We start from the raw sequence: 21,607 nt of genomic DNA on the forward strand, positions 1-21,607 counted from the left end.
AATGTATGCTATTTTTGTTTCGGGAATGGAGCATTAGCATGGTAACTTCATGTGTAATTTCTTAAGTTCCTCACTACTATTATACAGTAGAGCATGTGAATTATTTTGCAGTAGAACATGTGATTTATGTGACCGTGATTTAGTTATCAGAATCTGAAACTAAGTTTCTTGAATCAGTTTCTTTTAAACAATTCTGATAAAGGTTGAAGGTATCTGGTTTACCTTAATGTTTCTTTTACTGTAAGGGTGGTTCTTATCAGAAACTGCTTGTGGAAGCTGTACAGTACTTTAGTAACAGCAGAGCCAGTGATCTCTCTAATAGTATCTGCAGCTGGATTAAAAGGCTATAACTCTGTTACTACCATATTTATGCAAAACCAAGGTGAATTTAGGTTTTCACCCCAATAATTAGATTCTATACATGGAAAATTAAAAATTTATTATACATTTCTGTGTATAGGTTTAATGTAATTATTGGAAGGTCATCTTAAATTGGTTGCTTTCCACTCATTGCTGTGGTGGGGGAGATGGTAGGGGGGTAGGATGGTTGTGGGGGATAGGGAGGCAGTAGAAGGGAAGATGGTGGGAGTGCAGTCAGTAGAGGGGGGATAAGGTAACCTGCCTCCTGCTGCCATGGTGTGTCCCCAAAGTTGGGAGCCCCATCAGCTTGTGAGGCTCCCAGCTGCGGGAGCATATAGTGCACCCCACACAGCTGGAAGCCCAGATCAGCTGACAGAGCTCCTAGTCACGGGGTTCACCTGCACACAGTTAATGGTGTGATGGGAATCAGCCACCAAGTTAGTACGTTTTTCTTGCAGAATAACTTTGTGGCTTATTCCTTGTTTTATGATGCCACTGATTACTTTAATGTGTGCCTAGGTTAAAATTTTAAGATGTGATTAAATGGTTAATCACATCTTAAGTGTAATGTGTGGTAGGGGCCTAGGCTTCAGAAGTTTGCATGTTGTAACTGAATCCATTCTTGACATTGTAGTGAAGAGACTAAACTTGCCCTACATTGCCTAATTCGTTGTGTTCTTTGTTCAGATAATCCTCTGGGAGTGCCTGGGTATAATTAGTGGCAAATTGTGGCTCTGATAAGTCTAGCAGACAAAGGAGTGAAGGTGGGAGAAGAGTATAATTCTGACCTGAACACCACTTCTCTTACCAAACAAATTCCCATGATATAACACACTGACTCTGTGTTTTTGCAGTTGGGAGGAGAATTGGGAGAATGGAAAGTTGGGAATTGAGAAGAGAATTGACTTCTTGGATAACCTGGATCCAGATCATTTACTGCTCTAGAGACATGGAATTAGAAAACGGGTTTTGAAGAATATCAGTTTAACATAATATCTGTTTTTGTCTTTCAATTAGCTAAAATTGAACTGTCGGAAGAGGTTAAATGGGTGAAGTTCAATGTGGACATGAATGGCTACTACATAGTGCACTATGCTGAAGAGGACTGGCAGATTCTGATTGACCTGCTGCAAAGAGATCACACTGCTCTCAGGCCAAAAGACCGAGCCAATTTGATCAACGATATCTTCAGCCTTGCAGGGTAGTGCTTTGTACTAGGCAGCAGTTGATTTCATTTATGGTTTTGTGGGGTTGGGGGGGTTGCTTTTTTTTGTTTTAGGTTAGGTCAGGTTAAAGACTAATTATATTTAAGTACATGGGAAGAAATTGCTTTAAAGATATATAAGTTCAACTACCACTAAACTCTTTATATCTCTGTTTCACTGGAGTTTCAATGAAAACATGTCAGATGTTGGTCTCCATTCATTTCATGCTGGTGTCTGTCCCTTTTGTATTGCAAAGGACACCGGTAGGTTCCTGGTTCTGAGTATAATATTTTTTTCCTTAGATATGTAGGACTGGAAGGGACATCAAGAGATCATCCAGTACAACCCTCTGCTCTGAGACCAGATCAATGCAAATTGGGTATCTTAGATTGGATGTCAGGAAAAATATTGTTACTGTTAGAACAGTGAGGCAGTGGAATTAGACTGCCTAGGGAAGTTGTGGACCCTCCATCACTGGAGCTGTTCAAGCAGAGGTTGGACAGCCACTGGCTGGGGATGATCTAATCATAGCTGTGCCTATGTTCTACTGTGGGTATTTCCCATGCTTCTGGACTATAGTAGTTGGTGCATGGGGCTGGGAGGGAATTCTGTTTCCTTTCCCTGCTGCTATATGCAGCAGGGTTTTTTAAAGCCTTCCTCAGAGGCACTGGGTGTTGGCAGTAGCCAAGGCTGGGAATTTTGACAGGGTTGTACGAGGGCTTCTGCTGGGACTGAAATATGTAGGTTCCTGACAAGAATCTCTTGTACTTGTGCTCAGGGTTGTACTGATTGCCATATCTGGGGAAGGAATTTTATCCTGTGGTCAGATCAGTACACACTGGGGGGGGTTGTCTTACCCTGTAAAGGGTGGGGTGTGGCTCTCTTCCTTGCGTCTCTTGAGCATATCCTCTTCCTCCTATTTTTTGGCAATTCAGGATGATTGTCTTCCATGACTGTCTTATCTGTGTGTCGAAAGATGGCTGATGAGGCCTATCTGGGATAGACTCTACTGCAGCTCAAATATATGTTTCTATGGGGCGGGTGGTGCTGAATTCTTGATTTGGTCCCTGATGCACTGTTTCTGCTGCTCCTGATCTTTCATCTCCTGTTGTTGTTGTTGTGTGGTTTCAGAGTACTGAGATCTTTGCAGCAGACTCTTCCTTCATTTGTTGTGGTCCTGAGCAATAGTCTCCCACAAATTGAATCAGTGTTGCATTTTTTTTAAGCTGACCTTGATGACATCCCTGAAGGACTTTTTCTAATCTCCTCTTGAGCATATACCTTGGCTGAACCGGGAGAATAAAACTTGCTTCAGGAGTCTGGAGTTGGACGTTTGGATGACATGGCCAGCTCAATGAAGTTGATGTCATATGATCGTTGCCTTAGTACTTGTAGTGTTTGCTTGCAGGAGGATGTTAATGTTGGTGCATCTGTCTTCCCAATGGGTTTGGTGGATCTTACACAGGCAGCATTGATAGTGCTTCTCCAGCAACTTTAGATATTTCTTGTATGTTGTCCATTTCTCAGTTCCGTACAGCAAAGTGGAGATCATGACTGCTTGATAAACCATGAGCTTGGTTTTGGATCTGATGTTGCGATCTTTGAACACCTGTTTCTTCAAGCGTCTAAAGGCTGTACTTGCACATTTGAGGCGATGTTGGATTTCTTCGTCTGTCCATTCTACTGCCAGAGATGGCTTCCGAGATGAGGCAAATAATATTCTCTAGAGTATTCTGCAGAGTCATCATGGATCTGGGTTCACTGCCAGTGATGGCGCTATGTGTGATGGGGGGTGGGAGGGAGTCTGTGTGGGAAAAAAAAGTCCCCACACTTCACACCCTCCCTTAACACCCCACGAACAGCCACACTGTGCCCCAAAACACCTCCACACAAACACCCCTCACAACATACCCTACACCCCCCCACACACAGCCACACCCTCTCACAAACCCTGCACACGCGCCATACACCCATAGCCACTGCCAACCACACCCCACACACTCCCCCCCCAATATACAAGAGTAAGGCTTTGTTTTTGAACTACTATGCAATCATCTTTATATACACAACACAAACACAACTCATGACAAAAATATTTTTTGTAAAATTAAAATATGTCATAGTAGATGTTTGACTTTTAATATATGATTTATTTTTCTGGTTCAAAGGTGGCAAACCCCCCCCCCCCAAAGTACTTTTGCAGGCAAGAGAGGGACTTCTGGTGCCAAAGTCAGGGGTTAGAGGTAGGACTTACAGTCCCAAGATGGTGACTAGGGGGCCAGGGCATCTGTCAGGGGGTGGGGCTACCCTTGCAGTCCTTGACAACTCATCCAAACTCATTAAGCAGCTCTCCAGTGTAAATAATTGCCCATCCCTGCCTTAAACACACACTGAGATTCTGGGAGGAGTTCTTCAGCAAGCGGAAGGAGACGGTTCAGGAGGGTCCTTGCAATGATCTTTCCTGTGGTGGACAGCAAGGTGATCCCTCTGTAGTTTCTACAATCGGACTTGTCTTCTTTCTTGAAGATTATCCAATCATGGCATCCCTGAGAGAGTCTGGGATTTCCTCATCATTCGAGATCTTTAAGATGGAGGGCATGAAGCTGTGATGTGAGCTCCTCTCCCCCCTCCTTGAAGATTTCCATAAGGATTCCATCCTCTCTAGATGCCTTGTTGTTCTTCATCTTCTTGATGGCTTTCCTCACCTCATCAAGGGTTGATTCCAAGATCATCTCTGACTTGCTGTTGTTGGGTGGAGTTGAGAACACTTTCATCAACAACAGAATCTTGCTTGAAAAGGTTTTGAAAATGCTCCTTCCAACTGATGGTTTCTCTTTCCTTGATTAGGTCTCTTCTGTTCTTACATCTTGAGGTGGTTGGTACCTGAGTGCTTGGACCATAGATGGTTTTGGTGGTACTGAAGAAACCACACATATTGTGGAAGTAAACAAGATGTTGAATCTCCCTGGTCTTGTCTTTCTACCATTTGTTCTTCTTATCGCAGGTCCTCTGGATCTCTGCTTTGGCTTATTAGAGATTCAGTTTCTTTTGCTTGGAGTTAGTGTCATTTTGCCAAGCACAAAAGGCCTTACACTTGCAGTTCATCAAGTTTTGGCTCTCTCAGGAATTCTCATTAAGCCAGTCTTGATATTTCTTGGTTAGAGCATCCATCTGTCTCTTCACAGGTGCTGATAATGATGCCATTAAGGGCACCCCACGTGCTGGTGACTTTCTCCCATTGTTGTTGATTGGAATTCACCAGGTTTTCATTGAGGCACTGGTGAAAGAGGTCTCTTTTGCTTGGGTCCTTGAATCGTTCTGTAATGATCTTCTATTGGCTTTGCTTTTGCTCCAGCCATCATTTGGGAGCCAGTTTGAATGACATAACTGAGTGGAAGAGTCAGTGGTCGGTCCAGCCCGCAATCATCAGCTCCTAACATAGCCTGGGTGATGCGGATGTCTTTGTGATCCTGGGCATGGACAATGACATAGTCAGTCAGGTGTGAATGCTTTAATCGTGGGTGTTACCATGATGTCTTGTTCCTGTTTTTCTGGTGGAACAGGGTGTTGGTGATGGTGAGTCCATGTTCCACACATTTGGTCAAAAGGAGGATGCCACTGGAGTTGACTTTTCCAACTCCTTCCTTGTTGATGGTTCCATTCTGGAGGTTAGAGTCTTTTCTGACTCTGGTGTTGAAATCACCGAGAAGAACAAGTCCATCTCCCTTCGGAATGTCAGAAAGCACTCGGTCAAGGTTGGTGTCGAATTCTTCCTTGGTTTCATCAGCAATGTCAAGAGTTGGGACATGCACACTGATGACGCTAGAGTCATGAGGTGCTCGTTAATTCTAACAGAGAACTTATTGATTTGGTTTATAAGTTTATTCCCAATAGCAAAAACAATTTTGAAGTTGGGGTTCTCCTTGCTGTTTACCCTTCCAAAAGAATGTATAGCTGCTTCCATGTTCTTTGAGCTGCCCATCTCCTGCTCACCGGGTCTTGCTTTGTGCAGCTATATTGATGTTGTGTCGCCTGAGTTCTCAGGGCATGATTGCAGTGCAGTGCCCTGGGCTTTCACTATTAGGGTTGTCCATACAGTCTTGATGTTCCACGTGCTGAAAATGACAGTGTGTCTTCTCTGGTACTTTCAACTGCAATAAAGGTGATCCCACTGGATGCGGTTCTCCAGTCAGGAAGAAATACAGAATACTGTTTGAGATGGGCTGGTGCATCTTCCATAGTCCCCTCCCCATGTGGGGTGACCAGAGTGGATCCTGAAGCGGGCTGCTCAGTCAGTTACAGCTGCCAAATCACATTCCTGTCTTTGTCCAAGTGCCAGATGACTTCTTGTAACTGCCACTTTCATGCCAGTTTGTGACTAGGATCTTCCAGACCTCACAATCCTGCTTCCATCACCATTAGCTGGTTGTCAAAGGACTTGAGGAATGTGCTGGAAAACCTGTTTTCATGCCTGTGCGTAACTTCTTTTATCATGAAGAAAGTGCTGCGCATCTGCTTCCACATGGCTTTTGATGGAATGGGACCATGATTCAGTGGCAAGGAGACCAAGACAACTGGGGATCTTGTTCCACTGCAGCCTTCATCTGCCTTCGCAACTGTTGAGATTCTGACATCTTCTGATGATCCATTGTTGAGAACTTGTAGACCCATGGGAGGGGGCTGGATAGGCTTATTATAATGACAGCCTGTACTCACAATGTCACAGCACCATCAAAGGATATGCGTGGCTTTTCAGGAAGGAAAGCACTGCCATTTGCTGTCCTAGACACATTCTGGTGATGCTACCACTGCTTGGTCCACAATTGCTTATTCGTCAGAGCTACCTTTGCTTATTTCACAGCTAACCTTCCCACTTGTGGACTTGTGGACGTGCTGAGTAGCAGTACAACTCGGGCTCACGGTCTTGAGCATATATTAACAACCTTTACAGCAGCTGCTGTGGTCCCCCTACTGTACCTGTAGTAGGTTATGGTGTTAGTCTTGTGTTTTGTCAGGCTTAACTGTAGTTTTGCAAAGAGGGTATACAAATCCACTGTCTAGGGTAGTTTGTATAGGGATGACCCTGCTTTAAGCAGGGGGTTGGATTACATGACCTGTGGAGGTCCCTTCCAAGCCTACTTTTCTATGATTCTATGAATTTGTGTACCATGTTTTCACATTCCATAATAGGAATCCACAACCTCCCAACCTAGCTTTACTTCATATTCCTATTATATAATGTGAAGTACTTGCCGCACGGGAGAGTTCTTTGCCTCCGTTTTTTTGAGCAGGGACTGAGGCATCCCCCCCACTGGAATCCCTGATGGACCCAGGGGTCAGTGAGGACCTAGTCAGGAAACTTCTGGTGTGTCTAGATGTGTTCAAATCAGCAGGTTCTGACAATCTCCACCCCAGAGTGCTGAGAGAAGTAGCAGAGGTCATTGTAGGACCCCTGGCATGGCTTTATGAACACTCATGGTGCTCTGGCGAGGTGCCGTAGGACTGGAAAAGGGCCAATGTGGACCTCATTTTCAAGAAAGGAAGGAGGACCCAAGAAACTACAGACCCGTTAGTCTTACCTCAGTCACGGGGAAGCTCTGAGAAAATTATGCAGGAGCACATCTGCAAGGGGCCAGCAGGGGAGATCATGCTTAGGGGCAACAAACATGGGTTCATTTGAGGCAGGTCCTGTCAGACCAACCTGGTGGCCTTCTATGACCAGGTCACAAAAGCCTTGGGTGCAGGTGTCGCAGTGGATGTAGTCTTTCTGGACTTTAGGAAGGCCTTCGACACTGTCTCTCACCCCATTCTCATCAAGAAATTAGGTGACTATGGCATTGATGCCTACCCAGTCAGATGGGTTGTAAATTGGCTGGAGGACTGCACCCAAAGAGTGGTGGTGGATGGGTCTTTTTTGACCTGGAAGGATGTGGGCAGTGGGGTCCCTTAGGGCTTGGTCTTCCAGCCCGCACTGTCCAACATCTTCATCAGCGACTTGAATGGGGGGTGAAAAGCACCTTGTTCAAATTCACGGATGACACTAAGATATGGGGAGAAGTGGGCATGCTGGAGGAGAGGGACAGGCTGCAGCTAGATCTAGACAGGTTACAGGGGTGGGCAGATGAGAACAGGATGGGATTCAATACTGACAAGTACAAGGTGATGCACCTGGGGAGGAAGAACCAGCAGCATACCTGTAGGCTGGGGAACTCCCTTCTCATCAGCACAGAGGCAGAAAAGGATCTTGGAGTCATTATTGATTCCAAAATGAACATGGGCTGCCAATGTGGGGATGCAGTCAGGAAGGCTAACCGCACCGTGTCATGCATCCACAGATGTGTCATGAGTAGGTCCAAGGAGGTGATCCTCCCCCTGTATATGACATTGGTCAGGCCGCAGTTGGAGTACTGCATCCAGTTCTGGGTGCTGCACTTCAGGAGGGATGTGGACAACATGGAGAGGGTCCAGAGGAGGGCCACCTGCATGATCAGGAGTCAGCAGGGCAGGACCTATGAGGAGAGGTTAAGGGTCCTGAACCTGTTCAGCCTCCACAAGAGGAGGCTGAGGGGGGCTCTGGTGGCCATCTACAAACTGGCAAAGGGAACAATGGCCATAAGTTGACCAAGAATAGATTCAGGTTAGATATCAGGAGTTGCTACTTCAGAGTCAGGGTGGCTAGGATCTGGAACCAACTTCCAAGGGAAGTGGTGCTCGCTCCTACCCTGGGGGTCTTTAAAAAGTGGCTAGATAATCACCTAGCTGGGGTTGTTTGACCCCAGCATTTTTTCCTGCCCAGAGCAGAGGGTCAGACTTGATGATCTGCTCAGGTCCTTTCCAACCCTACCTACTATGAAACTATGAGAAATAAGATAGTTACCTCACATGTTAACGTTTTAATGGCTCTTGCTTTCTCTCTGTTGGCATCAAAGCTAGATTAAGTTGTATTGTTCTGGGTGGTCTTTCTGTCAGCTGCTTCCTCGATCAGAGTAATTCTGTTTGGTAAAAATGTTTTCAGTTGTTGCCATGCTGCATCTTTTATTTTGTTCTGTCCACAAATTGAAGATGTGTTTTTTACCACTGTTATCATATTTAAAATGACAAGAGCACTAAAACTTGTCTATAAAATGTAAAAACTATTTATATTTTATCTTTCACTTCTTCAGCTTACAATGCAACTCTCTTGTAATTTAATCAGGGATATTGTAGGATATTTTCGGAAGGTATATGCCAACTATCAAATTTCATTTCACCAGCGAGTCTTTGTTTCTAAGTCCATTTTTATTCCTTTTGTGTTTATTAATCTTTTAGCCTAGGAAAGGTGCCTCTGACAAAAGCCTTTGACCTGATTGATTACCTAACAAAAGAAGACAGCACAGCACCAATCTCTCAAGCTTTGTTCCAACTGAATCTCATCTACAGCCTCCTAGAAAAAAGGGGAATGCAGGAACTTGCAGGAAGAGTAGTGGTAAGTCTCTCTGTTTTTTAAAACAGTGTTTGCAATAGTAGGGTATATGCAAGTGGCTATTAGATTATTTTCTGGGATACTAAAGAAGGAATATTCAATTCTAATTGATGTGGTTTTAAGGCTGATTTGTTTGCCTTAATCCCACTGCTCTTTGGTATTACTTCTTAACTATGGGACTTATTCTGTGTTTGCACTGTTCCTTGCATGATGAGATCTGAGTCAATGATAATGGCTGCCAGGCACCACCATAATACAAATGACAAGCCAAAATATTTTCTAAATATTATGAATACCCTTGGTTATAATTTTGACATTTTACTGCAGAAACGGGAGAAAATGTCTGTTTTTACTATTTCAGAAGTCCCCGAAGCTGGCTGAGAGATTCTAAATCCTGACAGTTTCATTTATTTGTAGCCGAACACCCAGCTCTCAATTTAAATTTTAATGTGTTAGCCCTCGTTCATTATTTACAGCAACGTTCATTTTTCACATGTTTACTTTCCATTGAGCAATAGGGTACTTTAAGCAGGTATGGACCTGTAAACCAAACAACAGACCATTGAAAGGTGTTCACTCTCAAACCTTTTCATTCCAGTCAGAGGTCTGAGACTAGCATTTATTGTCTTATACTGCAAAGCAACAGAGGAGCATGAAAACCCCAGCCAGATGGTAAAAATTAGTTCCTTGGCACATGGCTGTTTTACTTCCATTTTCAACTGCTTTTGGTAAATGTTGAATTAAAGAAATATTAAGAAAGAAGTAATAACCCACTGTTACTAAGTGCCTTACTTGCTGGTAAAGGTATAGTGGGATATAATGTGTGATCCACATAGTTGTGCCTCCTGCCATGCCAGATGTGTGGCAAGAGGTATGATTGTGAAATTGCGCATTCCCAAGGGTTTCACAGACCCCAAGGCTGAGAGATCATGGAAGCTGTGAACCTCCAGCCCAGAGGTTTTCATGTACCCCCAGAACTAGAAGACCACAGCAGCTATGATATCCCAGTCCCAGAGGCTCCACACACCCCTGGGGTTGGGAGATCATAGCTGTGCTCTGCTGCTGCTGAAACCCAGATCAAGTTGTGTCCTCAGCTGCTGGGACTGAGAGTCCTCTTAGTCATGGAATTCCCAGCCCCAGCTGGGCATGGTGCACCTCCCAGCCATGGGGGAAGACTCTCTCCTATACCTGCAAATTGAAGCAAACGGCTATAAAGTTAGTACACATTTTCAAGTCTAACATTGTAGCTAGTTGGAGCTTTTTATGGCATGAGTACTTTTCATATGTAGCTGGTCTCAAGGTAATTGCTCTGTTAACTAGTTAATTGCAATACCTGTAACATTTAGAGGGACCCTAACTGTTTTGCTATTTAGTATTTAGTCAAAGGATTTACAAACAATACCTTTATTATACTAACTGCGTAGATAAATAGATATGTAAAATGGTATTAGATCAGCATCCACCTGGAAACTTACTAGTCCAAAACTAAAATGATACAATCTAGTTTTAAATCAAATGAAGATTGTCTACACAAGCATTTATATTGTTTTAATTAAATCATTTTAAAATAACCTTGAGTTAATCTGTGGCACTCAGCGCATAGACCAATCTTAATAATTAGATGCTCAGAAGCTGACTTACAGCACCTTTGAATAAATCTAAGCTGACTGTATAAAGTTTCTCATGTATATTCATGAGCAGTAGCTGTACCCTCTCATTACAGGTTAATCTCATATATGAATTCCTCTCTGAAAAGTTTATCTTTACTTTTAATATTGTACTCTCTCTCCATCTTTCTTTCAACTCTTAGAACAGAGTAGTAAAGCTGCTTGGAAACAAAATTGATCACCAAACTTGGACTGACAATGGAACCCTATCTGAACAAGAACTGCGGTCAACATTGTTATCCTTTGCCTGCGACCATAATTTGGGAACCTGTAGCACCACTGCCACTGACTGGTTTAAAAAATGGAAGGATTCTAATGGTACAATGAGGTATAAAAAAGTTAGACTGAGATTCCTTTAGTTACATGCTTACCTGTTATTCTGAAGAAGGTTCCTAACTAGGGAGGCTATACTTCGTTTGACAGTTTTTGCTGAATTTCCTCCAATTTTCTTATCATGGCACAGGCCAAGAGAGAAACTAAATTAAAGCTAAAACATGTTATTTCCACTGTAAGACCAGCAACAAATTGTTTCCATCCCAGTTTCCTAAGCTGCAAGCTCAAGATAGAATTATCTAGTTGCAGCATCACAGTTAACCTTTATCTTTCAGAACTTGCTCCGTCTAGAACCAATGTGAATTTTTGCTGCAGAATAACTACGATTCTTGTCACAGAATATCTAAACCTTAATTTTGATTCCATATATTCTGTAACCTGTCCTTTCCCAGTGAACCAAAATCTGAATAGTGCCTTCCTTAGCATGAATTAATTTGTCTTAGAAATGTACAGTCACTACCAAATTAAACATTCTGATGAAAGGCATCACTGTTGCAATTTTAGATAATGTTTTTATATAGTGAATTTTTTTTTGCTGTCTCACGCAGACCTGCTCTTCTGCTTTTTTTCCTATCTAGTGTGCCTGCTGACATTATGAAAACCATATTCACGGCTGGAGCAAAAACTAGAGAAGGCTGGGAATTCCTCTTAACCATGTACACACTTTCAGTTTCTGAAGCTGAGAAGAGCAAAATGCTTGAAGCCCTAGCCAGGACAGATGATGTCCGAAAACTGATCTGGTATGAACGAGCCAAAAGATTATATTATGCGCAAACTAAGGAAGTAAGAATCTTTGCAAGCATGGATTGTCCCTGCCTTGCTCTCAAAACATTTAACATTATTGGTGGTGGTTTTCATGCTAGCACTATGTTTGAACATCTTAGTAGGCATCTGGCTATTAAAGCAAAAGATGGACAACAAATTATGCCCAGATTTCCATAAATTTGAACACAAAGGTCCTTATATTTCTCTCACTTACAAAAGTGTACATCTGTGGTAATATCCCTATATTATTGTACATATATGAAGTCAACGTTCTAAACTATGGTATAGGAAAAGAAAAATCAGCCTAAATTTTTTTGCAGTCTGGGACGATCAACACATAATTGCTTTAAATCAGAAATTGCACGAAGGCTTCCAGGTATGGGTTTGCTTGATAATGAAGCACTAAGACAATAGATAACAGTTCCTTTTTATGGATAAAATTTCCACCTTGCCTTCTGAAAGATGCATTGTCCCCAACAACTTAGCTAATCAACCTACAGGACTGTCAGGGAGAAGTAGCATAGGCTTTAAAGGATTTTCCTAATCGCTCTGCTGTGGAACCAGTATTGTTGCATCTCATTTCATCAGTGGGTTTAGTGGTGGGCATTGTGATGGCAATTGAGTAACTTAAGTGAATGTTGAGATTACTGAGCACCTTGCAATAAATAGGGCCATACATCTGATGCTTACAGCTGATAACAGCACTCCTGTACCTTGTCTTGATGTCGATTTAGTATCTTGGTTAAGCTGATAGTTAACTAACAACTGGCCTGTTGTAACATCTTTTCAAATTGATCAGTGTGACCTGTGAGTACCACTGGAATTTTCTGTGAAGTGTTTCAATAGCTGTGAAACTTCATGTTTTATTTCCTAGGTTAATGCAAGCAAGCCTCGAGGGAGACCACATAAGGGCACAAGAACTTTTTCATATCATAGCAACTATCAGCCAGAGTTTTCCTGGACATTTGTTGGCCTGGGACTTTGTTAAAGAGAACTGGGAAAAACTTACACAGAAGTAAGTCACGGTGGTGGCATGAGCATGAAGGGTTAGGGACAGAATTTATAAGACATAAAGTTTTTCCCTGGGCAGAAGGATGAATATCCAGCTACATATTAAGAAGACTTAGGGTAAAATTTTCAAAACTGCTTAAGTGCCATTTGAAAGAGGAACTTGGTATAAAATGACTTTTCATTTAAACTTAATCTCCCAGGTTACATCAGAGCTTATTCAGTTCCATTAATGATCTGCCTTATTTGTTCACATATCGTGCTGACATTTTCCCCTCAAAATTGTCAATCTAAAGTTGGGGCTATATATGTCTTAAATGAGAAAACAGATTCTGAACAGTTTGGCTCCCTCCTCCCCCACTTTATTCTGCCTTCCCAAAACAAGGTGTGTGTTATATTTAGAGGTGTGAGGTATGCAAATAAATATGATAAATCATTAGGGCATACTGGATTTCTCCTTCGTTGAACAACATTATATCTTATATCCACAATGATCTTAATGTGCTTTCACATGCATTGAAAAATAAAATCTTGGGATGCATTCATTGGGTCTGTGAAGGGTTTATTCTGTTTTTGGTTTTGGGATTTTGGTGTGGGGGAGCACAACAAGATGTCTTTTATTTGAAATACCAGTGCTTATCACGAAACAATACAGTTTTTTTCCAAAAGGTACGCCCAAACCCATTTTCATATGTTCTTAAAACTTTGGCCTCTAACTATCAAAGTTATTTTTGAAAATGGGACACGGAAACCTTAAATGACTTAGCTGCTTTTTGCGATTTTAAGTTTGTTACTAGCTGAGAAGTTTTAATAGAGTGTATGATTTGAACTTGCATCATAACGTCGCTACCAAGAGTTAATTTTTTTCTTCCATATTTCAGATTCCATCTAGGATCATTTTTTGTCCAGAACATTGTTATAATGTCAACCTGCCAGTTTTCAACAGAGGCACATCTACTTGAGGTTGGTGGGATAAAATTCATGGTGCCTAATCTTTGTTTCTCCTCAAAAAATGACATCCCTACTGTTAATACAAAGTGCATTTCACCATGGACTACATACTCCTTATACAGTGGTGTGTCACAAGTCCTATCTCTAGTACTATATACAGAGCCACAGGGAAATGCGTGATTCAGGGTTACAGAGCAAGCATGTTGCGGAACTAGGGATAGGAGCTAGCCATCTTGATTGTCAGTCTGATAGTATGTATACTGAAACAGCCTCTGTCATTAGAGGAAATTATTTTGGTCCACATTATTTAGATCTGGCACTTGGTGTATATTAAGGAAATAGAGATCAAAGTCCTGAAGTAGGGTAGGAGGGTGGTAGAACCCTGAAACAGGTTACCCAGAGAGGTTGTGGAATCTGTATCCTTGGAGGTTTTTAAGACCCAGGTAGACAAAAACCTTGGCTGGGATGATCTAGTTGGGGATGGTCCTGCTTTAAGCAGGGGGTTGAACTAGATGACCTTCTGAGATCCCTTCCAACCCTAACTTTCTGTGATTTTATCGCTGGGGAGAAGGGAACAAAGGTGGCTTTTTATTCCATATTCTGGAGCATGTGGGTACCATGAATATCACATGCATAATGTGAAGCAGCCTAAAAGCCACTTCGCTGGCAGGAACCCAAAGGACCATTGTAGCAGCTGAAGAACAGCTACAGACACAACTTTTCTCTTTTTTCTCCCACATTTTCTATTCCAGGAGTATGAAGAAATGGTATAGATGTCACCATAGTTTTTCGTGTAACTAGTGAACTTCTTTTGGTGAAATGGTTAATGGTCAACATCTTTTAAAATTGTCCAAGAAAACATGTGCATGCAGTTGATGGGCTGGTGCACATAAATTACATGTACTTAACATTTGCATTGTCATCTAGAAATTACTTTTATAAGTTTTTGGTGTTTGCATACATCAGTGATAGGTAGTTTTTCAAGGCATCTTAGATAGAATCTTTTTAAGCAATCACATTTATCACATTCTTTACCAGAATCCTTCACTGAAAAGCCATTTTTTTCTTTAAAATATGTTATGATTGCTACTTAATTGTGCTCTAAGCTGGGGCTGTTCCCCCTTGCTAGGTCCACATATGGTGCCAGCCGTACACTAGGGTTGGGCTCCTGGGATTTTCTCCTTCTCCCCCAACTTGCATAAAGGGAGCATTAGCGCATATGGCACCCTCTGGTCCTTCCTTTCCCCCACCTCCCTGCCACCCAGATGGCACACTTCCTTCCAACAGGCCTCCCCTGCTTATGTGGCTCTGGGAGAGGCAGATTCACGGGTCCATGGGCTGCATGTGGCCTGCGTGTCCCCAGCTGAAAAACTCTGCTTTGAATGAAGGGGTATTGAGTTAGTTTACTGAAGCTAAGCAGGTAGTTGCTATGATTTCCATGAAACCTAATCTCTACCCATTTTCAGTTCTGAGCAGTTAGCCTGTAATTTTCCTTGCATGGTCTTAACTTCAGATTGGTGTATGTTGGTCAGTATGACAGTTTCTCAGTATGACATGCACATTTTCCTTGCTCTGCAGGTGAAGACGTTCTTTGAGTCAAAATTGGAGGACACTTCTCAACTTCACTATGTCGAAGAAGCTATTGAGACAATTCAGTTAAATATCCAGTGGATGGAGAAAAACTTGGCGAAGTTACAACAATGGCTGTAGGGAGCACAGTGCCACCTGTGTGTGTGCGTGTGTGTATGTTAGCCACTGAGAAAGCTTGTGAACTGTTGCTCTGTTGTTTTTGCAGATGCCAGGGTAAAACCAGGCATCGCTGCAACATTGTTTGCACTATTAGGGGGTTCTAGTTAGCTCAGGGCACCTCTCATCTAAGGGTTTGATTTTGTTTTTCTGGGGGTTTTACCAGGCAGGACATGGGTATGTATTTATTCTGAAGCTGTGTTCATCTACAGACCAATTCTTTCCATAAATAACAAATATATACTTAATTTTATGTTTAAAACAAATGCCCTATCATTTGGAATCCTGTCCTGTTTTTTCATCGTTGGGCTGAATATTGAAAAGGCAGCCACAAAGAGCTACCATAAGGGCTGCTTTTCTTTGCAGACTGCTGGCTAATCGGCGTTCTTTATGCAAAACTGCTGGTGGCCTCTTGCTCTGTAGGTTGGTATATCTACTGAGAATCAAATGAAAGTTTTACACATGTAGGTGTTAATAGTCCTGATGAGGTACACGAGTTAGGGGATGGAAGACAAAAAAGTCAAGTTACAACTTTAGCTTTTGATTATCAAGGTGTTTTCTAGAAATTATAAGACTATATATAGCTATTATTATATAATATGTATTTTTGTCTGAGAAGTGGCCAGGTGCCACTGATACAGTGTATGAAAAGAAAAGAAAAAGCCAAATAGCTAGAATTAACAATTTAGAAAGTGGGGATTTCTAAACTATCTATGTGACTTGGGAGCACAGATCCCATTAAAAGTCTGGGTTCTGTACTTTTAACTCTGTTAGACCCTTTCAGAGAACTCTCCCTGAATTGTCAGATTGTACTAACTATGTCTGAGCAGCAGCACAAAAATTGCCATAGAAAGTTGCTCCAGGCTTATTTAAACATGAGACTGACTACTAATTAGCTTCTTTAACTACTGATTTTTCTTTCAGCACTCCTTGCAGGGGCTTGCAATTGGTACGCTTGTGTCAGATATTGTTTGGGTTGGTCAGTCTATTTATTCTTTTTTCAGTGTCACTAGTATAATTTGTGAGGTGCTTACCCTGTGGTTTTGCATCGTTTTCTCACTGGGGCTTTATTTATGTGTCCTTCTATTGTGATTAAACTACTGGGGAAAAATCCTAAAACCAATTCAAGCAAATTTACCCTATCAAAAGGCAAAATAATCTATGTCACTGAACCAAAATTTAGCAAAACTCATTCAGGGGCTTGCTATAGGCACAAAACTGTATTTGTGTAGGTGAAGACAGGATTTTTATTTTGTTTTGAATGAAAGCAGTAGAGCTTTTGTGTGTGGATGCTTTTAAACCAGGATCCTGTTGTTTGGTTCTTTGAGTCAAATTGCACAGACAAACAGACATATCTGGTAGTAAACCAGTATGAGAGAGTCCACAAACAAAAGCTGCAGTGATTTAACTAAATGGATGTTTAGTTAAGCCGGTTCGAAATTGGTTGTGCAGGCAAAAGGTGAGAGAAATTACTTCTTCAAAGCAGGCAAAGAATATTTTGAATTACAGTCAGCTTGATTGATTGACTCTGAATGTCACCGTGTTAATACAGAGTTTTGGGTTTTTTTAAGAAACAGAACTACTTTCACCTGTGAGTTGTGGTGTTCATTCCCATATTTTATATATTTCTGCCAGTTTAAAACACTTTTTTCAACATTCTCCAGTAATTTATTTAAAAAATTGCTTTTGCTGTCCTAACCTTGAAATCATGAGAAAGGAATGTTACCCCTCGAGGATGCATGCAACACTTTAAATTTCTCTTTTAATAGAAATGAACATATTTGGCAGGCACTGAAACTGGATTTGGCTGCGTATGCACTGACAGTGGATTTCAACTTCCTTATCAGCTATTTAATTCTGATTTAAAATCATTGTGTTCTTGAATTACTAGTATTTACTACACTGTTTAGTTCTATTTAATCAGTAACTGTCTTTGAGCTATATTTTTGAGTGTACTTTGTGGCATTTTATGACTCTTTACATTTGCCTGTTCGTTCTAGATAGTGCTGTCTCCACTTCTCTCTTTCCCCTTTTTGCGCACCACCACCAATGCCATTATTTCAGAAGGAGCTTGGTGAGCACTGTGGAAAACTTCACTTACCACCCCCCCTGTTTCTACCTGGAGACTTCAGGAATATTTTACTATCGTGTTCAGACAAGTTACTGGTGATGTTGTTTGTACAAGAAAATACCATGCAGCTGAATTTTAGAGTGCAAAAATGGAGGTTTTCTTTAAAATTCCAAGGTTTTTCATTTTAACAGTATCAACCGATAAATTTTAGAGGTTCTATATGTAATTTTTTGCTACATACATAGATATAATAATATGGATTCTTCAATATCAGTTGTCCTTTTTTCTGGACTGTAGTCTGGAGCTGGGAGCCAGCTTCTGATAAAGTAAAGAAAGATTCATACTCTTTGACAGGGGTTAGATGGGATGTTTTTTTGAAAAGTTCTAAGCAAGCTCATCTCTTAGTTCAGCAGGAACTGAGGAGAATTGGCACTGCTAAGGATCAAGCCATGACTCACACATGAGCCTCATTTGTCATGTCTTAGTTTAAATGAACAGAATCGTGACAGTTCTTTTGTCTTCCAGTCAAAAGAAAAGCACATATGTAGCAAAGTGTGCTAAGAGTCCATCATATTTTCCTGTCAAACGTTATAGAACAAGAGGCTGTATACATCTTCGGACAGTGTGTTTATATCTTTGTTTTTGTCAATGAGGGAGATTCCCACTTAACAGCTACTGGCCATTTACCAGCAGCTCAGGGCCTCCTCCATTTTGTGCAATTATTTTTGTTAAACATACAGATAGTAATTATTATATCCAGTCAAATTTCATAAACCTTCTTCAAACAGTTAGAACCTCTTTAGTTTTGGTATTTGGCAGTGCCTCCATTGGAAATAGTATTAAGTTGAGAAGCCTAAGAATCTAATGTGATGGAAAACATGGATTACATATATCTGTAAATCACTTTTATAATATATCGCTTCTAAAATTAGCCTACCAGGAAAAACTGTACTACTAGATTCATTTTTGCTTTTTGTTTTTTCCATGGAAAACAGGCTAGCTGCTAATGCATCTTAGATTTAATTGAGAAATAATTGCAAGCTTATTTTTTAAGCTAAAGTTTTTATTTACCTTCAATCATTTGCACGAGTTTTTGGCTTCTTAAATTACCTGTAATGATGTCAGAATATGTGGAGAAAAAGAGCCTGAAGTGGGTCAGACTTGGCTGTTTAAATCTGATTGCAGCAACGGTATGTGTGCCTTATGGATTATGTTACTGTGACATTACAGATAACATGCCAAAATAAAAAATGGCTGTATTTTTTTGCGGGGGGGGCAGTACATTCAAGTCCTTTTCACCCCAACTGTCATGTTTTTATTTTTTGGCTGGAAGTGCCTCTCTATCTTCTATTGAAAGACACCAAGGCTGTTTTGCCATCTCTTGCACTGAGTGGGAACTAACTAATTTCAGCTACCTATGAATCCAGTATTAAAGACTTCAGGATTTGCAGAGGGATAATTTGAATTAATCCACAGACTTTCACTTTGGTATGTCAATACATATGTAATATTCAATTTGCATTCCCAAAAAGGTCTCCTTTCCTGAATTTCTGCACATGATTTCTAGATATTCACATAACTGGCGAAAAGTCTGAAAGGACTATTTACCGAAGTTGCCTTCCTCTGGTGCAGTTTATAAAGGCAAGTTGAATAGGCAGATTTGTTTATCATTTTGATTTTGAAAGTGTGGCTGATACAGTTGTATTTCAGTATGTTTATTTTTAGTTATCTTCCAGTAACTTGCTATTGAAGCAAAATTATGTTTGCTTTGACAAAGCAAATGATACTATCTAAACAGGTACCTCGTTACTCAACATTACTGAAATCCTCTTTACATTTTATTTACAAAACCTGTTACCCAAAATACCCACGTCTTTGCTAGATTGACAATGTGATAATTAATTTAAATTCATTTCAACTTTAATTGTAGTATTAATTGGTTATTGTTGTAAATTGAAAGGCCAAAGGAATGCTGTTTGTCCATAGAAATTAGAACTTTTTGTCTGTTCCTTCTGTCTTGCAACATTTTGAAGGATTTGACATTGTGCATGCATTTTGTAAGTAATGCCATAAGTAACAGTAGTGGCCTTAATTATTTTCTGTTGGTGGCCATGTGCTGCAAGGAAGTTTGACCCTTAAAGTGAGTCCTGTTTATGACTCCATATCCTTCACCTGTTCTCCATTAGGTAAAACATTCCTTTTTCTGACAGATTGTAATTGTTTTTGCTCTGCAGGAAGACATTATCTTTCATTGCACTCTGAAATTTAAAACAATGCTGCCTCAGTAACCACAGTTTTTTGTATGCAGTTAGATGGTATGTTTTTAACTTGTATATTTCTGAATCCTGTTTCATACAGTTACTTCACTTCATCACGTAGTAAATATTGTTGTTTCACATTTGGCTATGCTGTATATAGAAAATGCATGGGTAAACTTACTTTTACATCATAATGCTATTTATTCTTATTGATTTTATTAAGATGCTACTAAGTGTTGAAAGATTTTGAGGTTTTTTTTAATGAGGCATGGGTTCACATGATCCTTAGGAAAAAAAAATAAAGGATGTTATTTACCACATTTAAACTCTCAGGTCATATTGCTAAAAAGGTTAAAACTCTCTAGTTTTGCTGTGTTACTTAAGCGTGCTGCTGTAGGAGAAATACAGACTTTTATATGTGACAATTTAGCTTTTATCAAGAGCAAGAGTCAGGCATCTTTTTGGTGTTCATCATAGTGGCATTTAGCAAATAACCGTATAATCTAATATATCTCCTTGTATAAAAACATATAGCTTGAATGGATTAAAATATATGCAAACTTGGATTGAATTATTATTAAAAATCAAGTATGTTTTCTGTTCCGAGAGTTTAAAACACTGATTTTTTTGTACAGCCAAAATGAGCCCAGTATTACAGTCTTGATATAAAGGTAATTTGCCGTTGAAGAATGAAACCCTTCAAGTTACTTTGGAAACATTATAAAGGGATTACATATTACATTTTATGTATGTTAAAAACACACAGTTTAATGTACAATCATCTGTGTCTGGGCTTTGTATGGTGGAATTCTGAGTTGTACAATGCTTGCCTTTAGGCAAAGGGGTTTCTGAAAATAGTGTGTGTAAATATATACTATATACAAATCTGCGTCTTGTTTCATTTGTAAAGGGAGAAAAAGCTTATTTTCTTTATATTCAGACAAATTGGTTTGCATATAACCAGCACTGACGTAAAGGCATGTGTACTGCAAACACTCTTGCTTTTGTGAGATGGGAATAAAGTATTTAAATACAAAGTGCTGTTTTAATTTTTTTTTCCTGTAACTGTTGTTTGATCTCATAAATGTGTATGAATTGTTTTCACAGAGAATAAGATGAGAAAGTACTGTTAGAGTACCAGATGGTTATCCATTCTTTGTTTAAAGAAACTGAGAAGGAGAGTTCAGCTCCTCCCTTGGTAGTATCTCCCCATCATGCGTCAGCCCCAGTGGTAAACTTTGGGTTTATTTTTTATTTTTGTACTTGGCTTCAGATTCATACCAGCTGTAGTGTAAATATGTATTTATCTTCTAAAAGCCCACTATTTTGTTCCTGTGAAGGCACTTGTATCCCATAACCATCACCTCCCAATCTTCTTGCGCCCTCTCATTTTTCATTGTCAGAGCTGTACCAGTATTGACCTCAGCAATGCAGTGTACAGTATGCACTTCTGTTTTCCTGTTTATGCATGACCAGGAATTGCATTTGCCCTCTGTTCTTCAGCATCAAATTGCATTCTATGATTTGATTTGATTTTTTGGAATCCCTAAATTATCTTCAGTGTAACTACTTCTCCAGGATACAGTTGTCCATTCTAGAGTATGACTTTTATGACTTGTTCCTGGATGCACAACTTTGCATTTGTCTATAGCAGGGGTTCCCAAATGGTAGCATGTATACTCCTAGGGATACTCAAGACATCTCTGGGGGGGTATGCAGAAGAAATTGTGTAATGACAGATTCAGTTTTCATTATAATAACAATTGGCATTTAAGGGGTTA

At 40.5% G+C, this 21,607-nt stretch overlaps 1 protein-coding gene across 1 annotated transcript in view; it reads left to right on the top strand.

Annotated features, from left to right (window-relative positions):
• LNPEP (leucyl and cystinyl aminopeptidase) overlaps window positions 1-20,863 on the top strand; it is an 84,306-nt gene extending 63,443 nt beyond the window's left edge. The window contains exons 12-18 of the mRNA XM_019532408.1: window positions 1,378-1,561; window positions 8,874-9,030; window positions 10,838-11,022; window positions 11,606-11,767; window positions 12,667-12,807; window positions 13,682-13,763; window positions 15,330-20,863. Of these exons, the coding sequence (XP_019387953.1) occupies window positions 1,378-1,561; window positions 8,874-9,030; window positions 10,838-11,022; window positions 11,606-11,767; window positions 12,667-12,807; window positions 13,682-13,763; window positions 15,330-15,461 (1,043 nt within the window). The 3' untranslated portion in view covers window positions 15,462-20,863. The remainder of the gene's footprint in view (window positions 1-1,377; window positions 1,562-8,873; window positions 9,031-10,837; window positions 11,023-11,605; window positions 11,768-12,666; window positions 12,808-13,681; window positions 13,764-15,329) is intronic.
• The last annotated feature ends 744 nt before the right edge of the window (window positions 20,864-21,607 follow it).

This window comes from Crocodylus porosus, unplaced genomic scaffold (genome assembly GCF_001723895.1).
Source record: "Crocodylus porosus isolate Cpor-Errol unplaced genomic scaffold, CroPor_comp1, whole genome shotgun sequence".
Classification (NCBI taxonomy): domain Eukaryota; kingdom Metazoa; phylum Chordata; order Crocodylia; family Crocodylidae; genus Crocodylus; species Crocodylus porosus.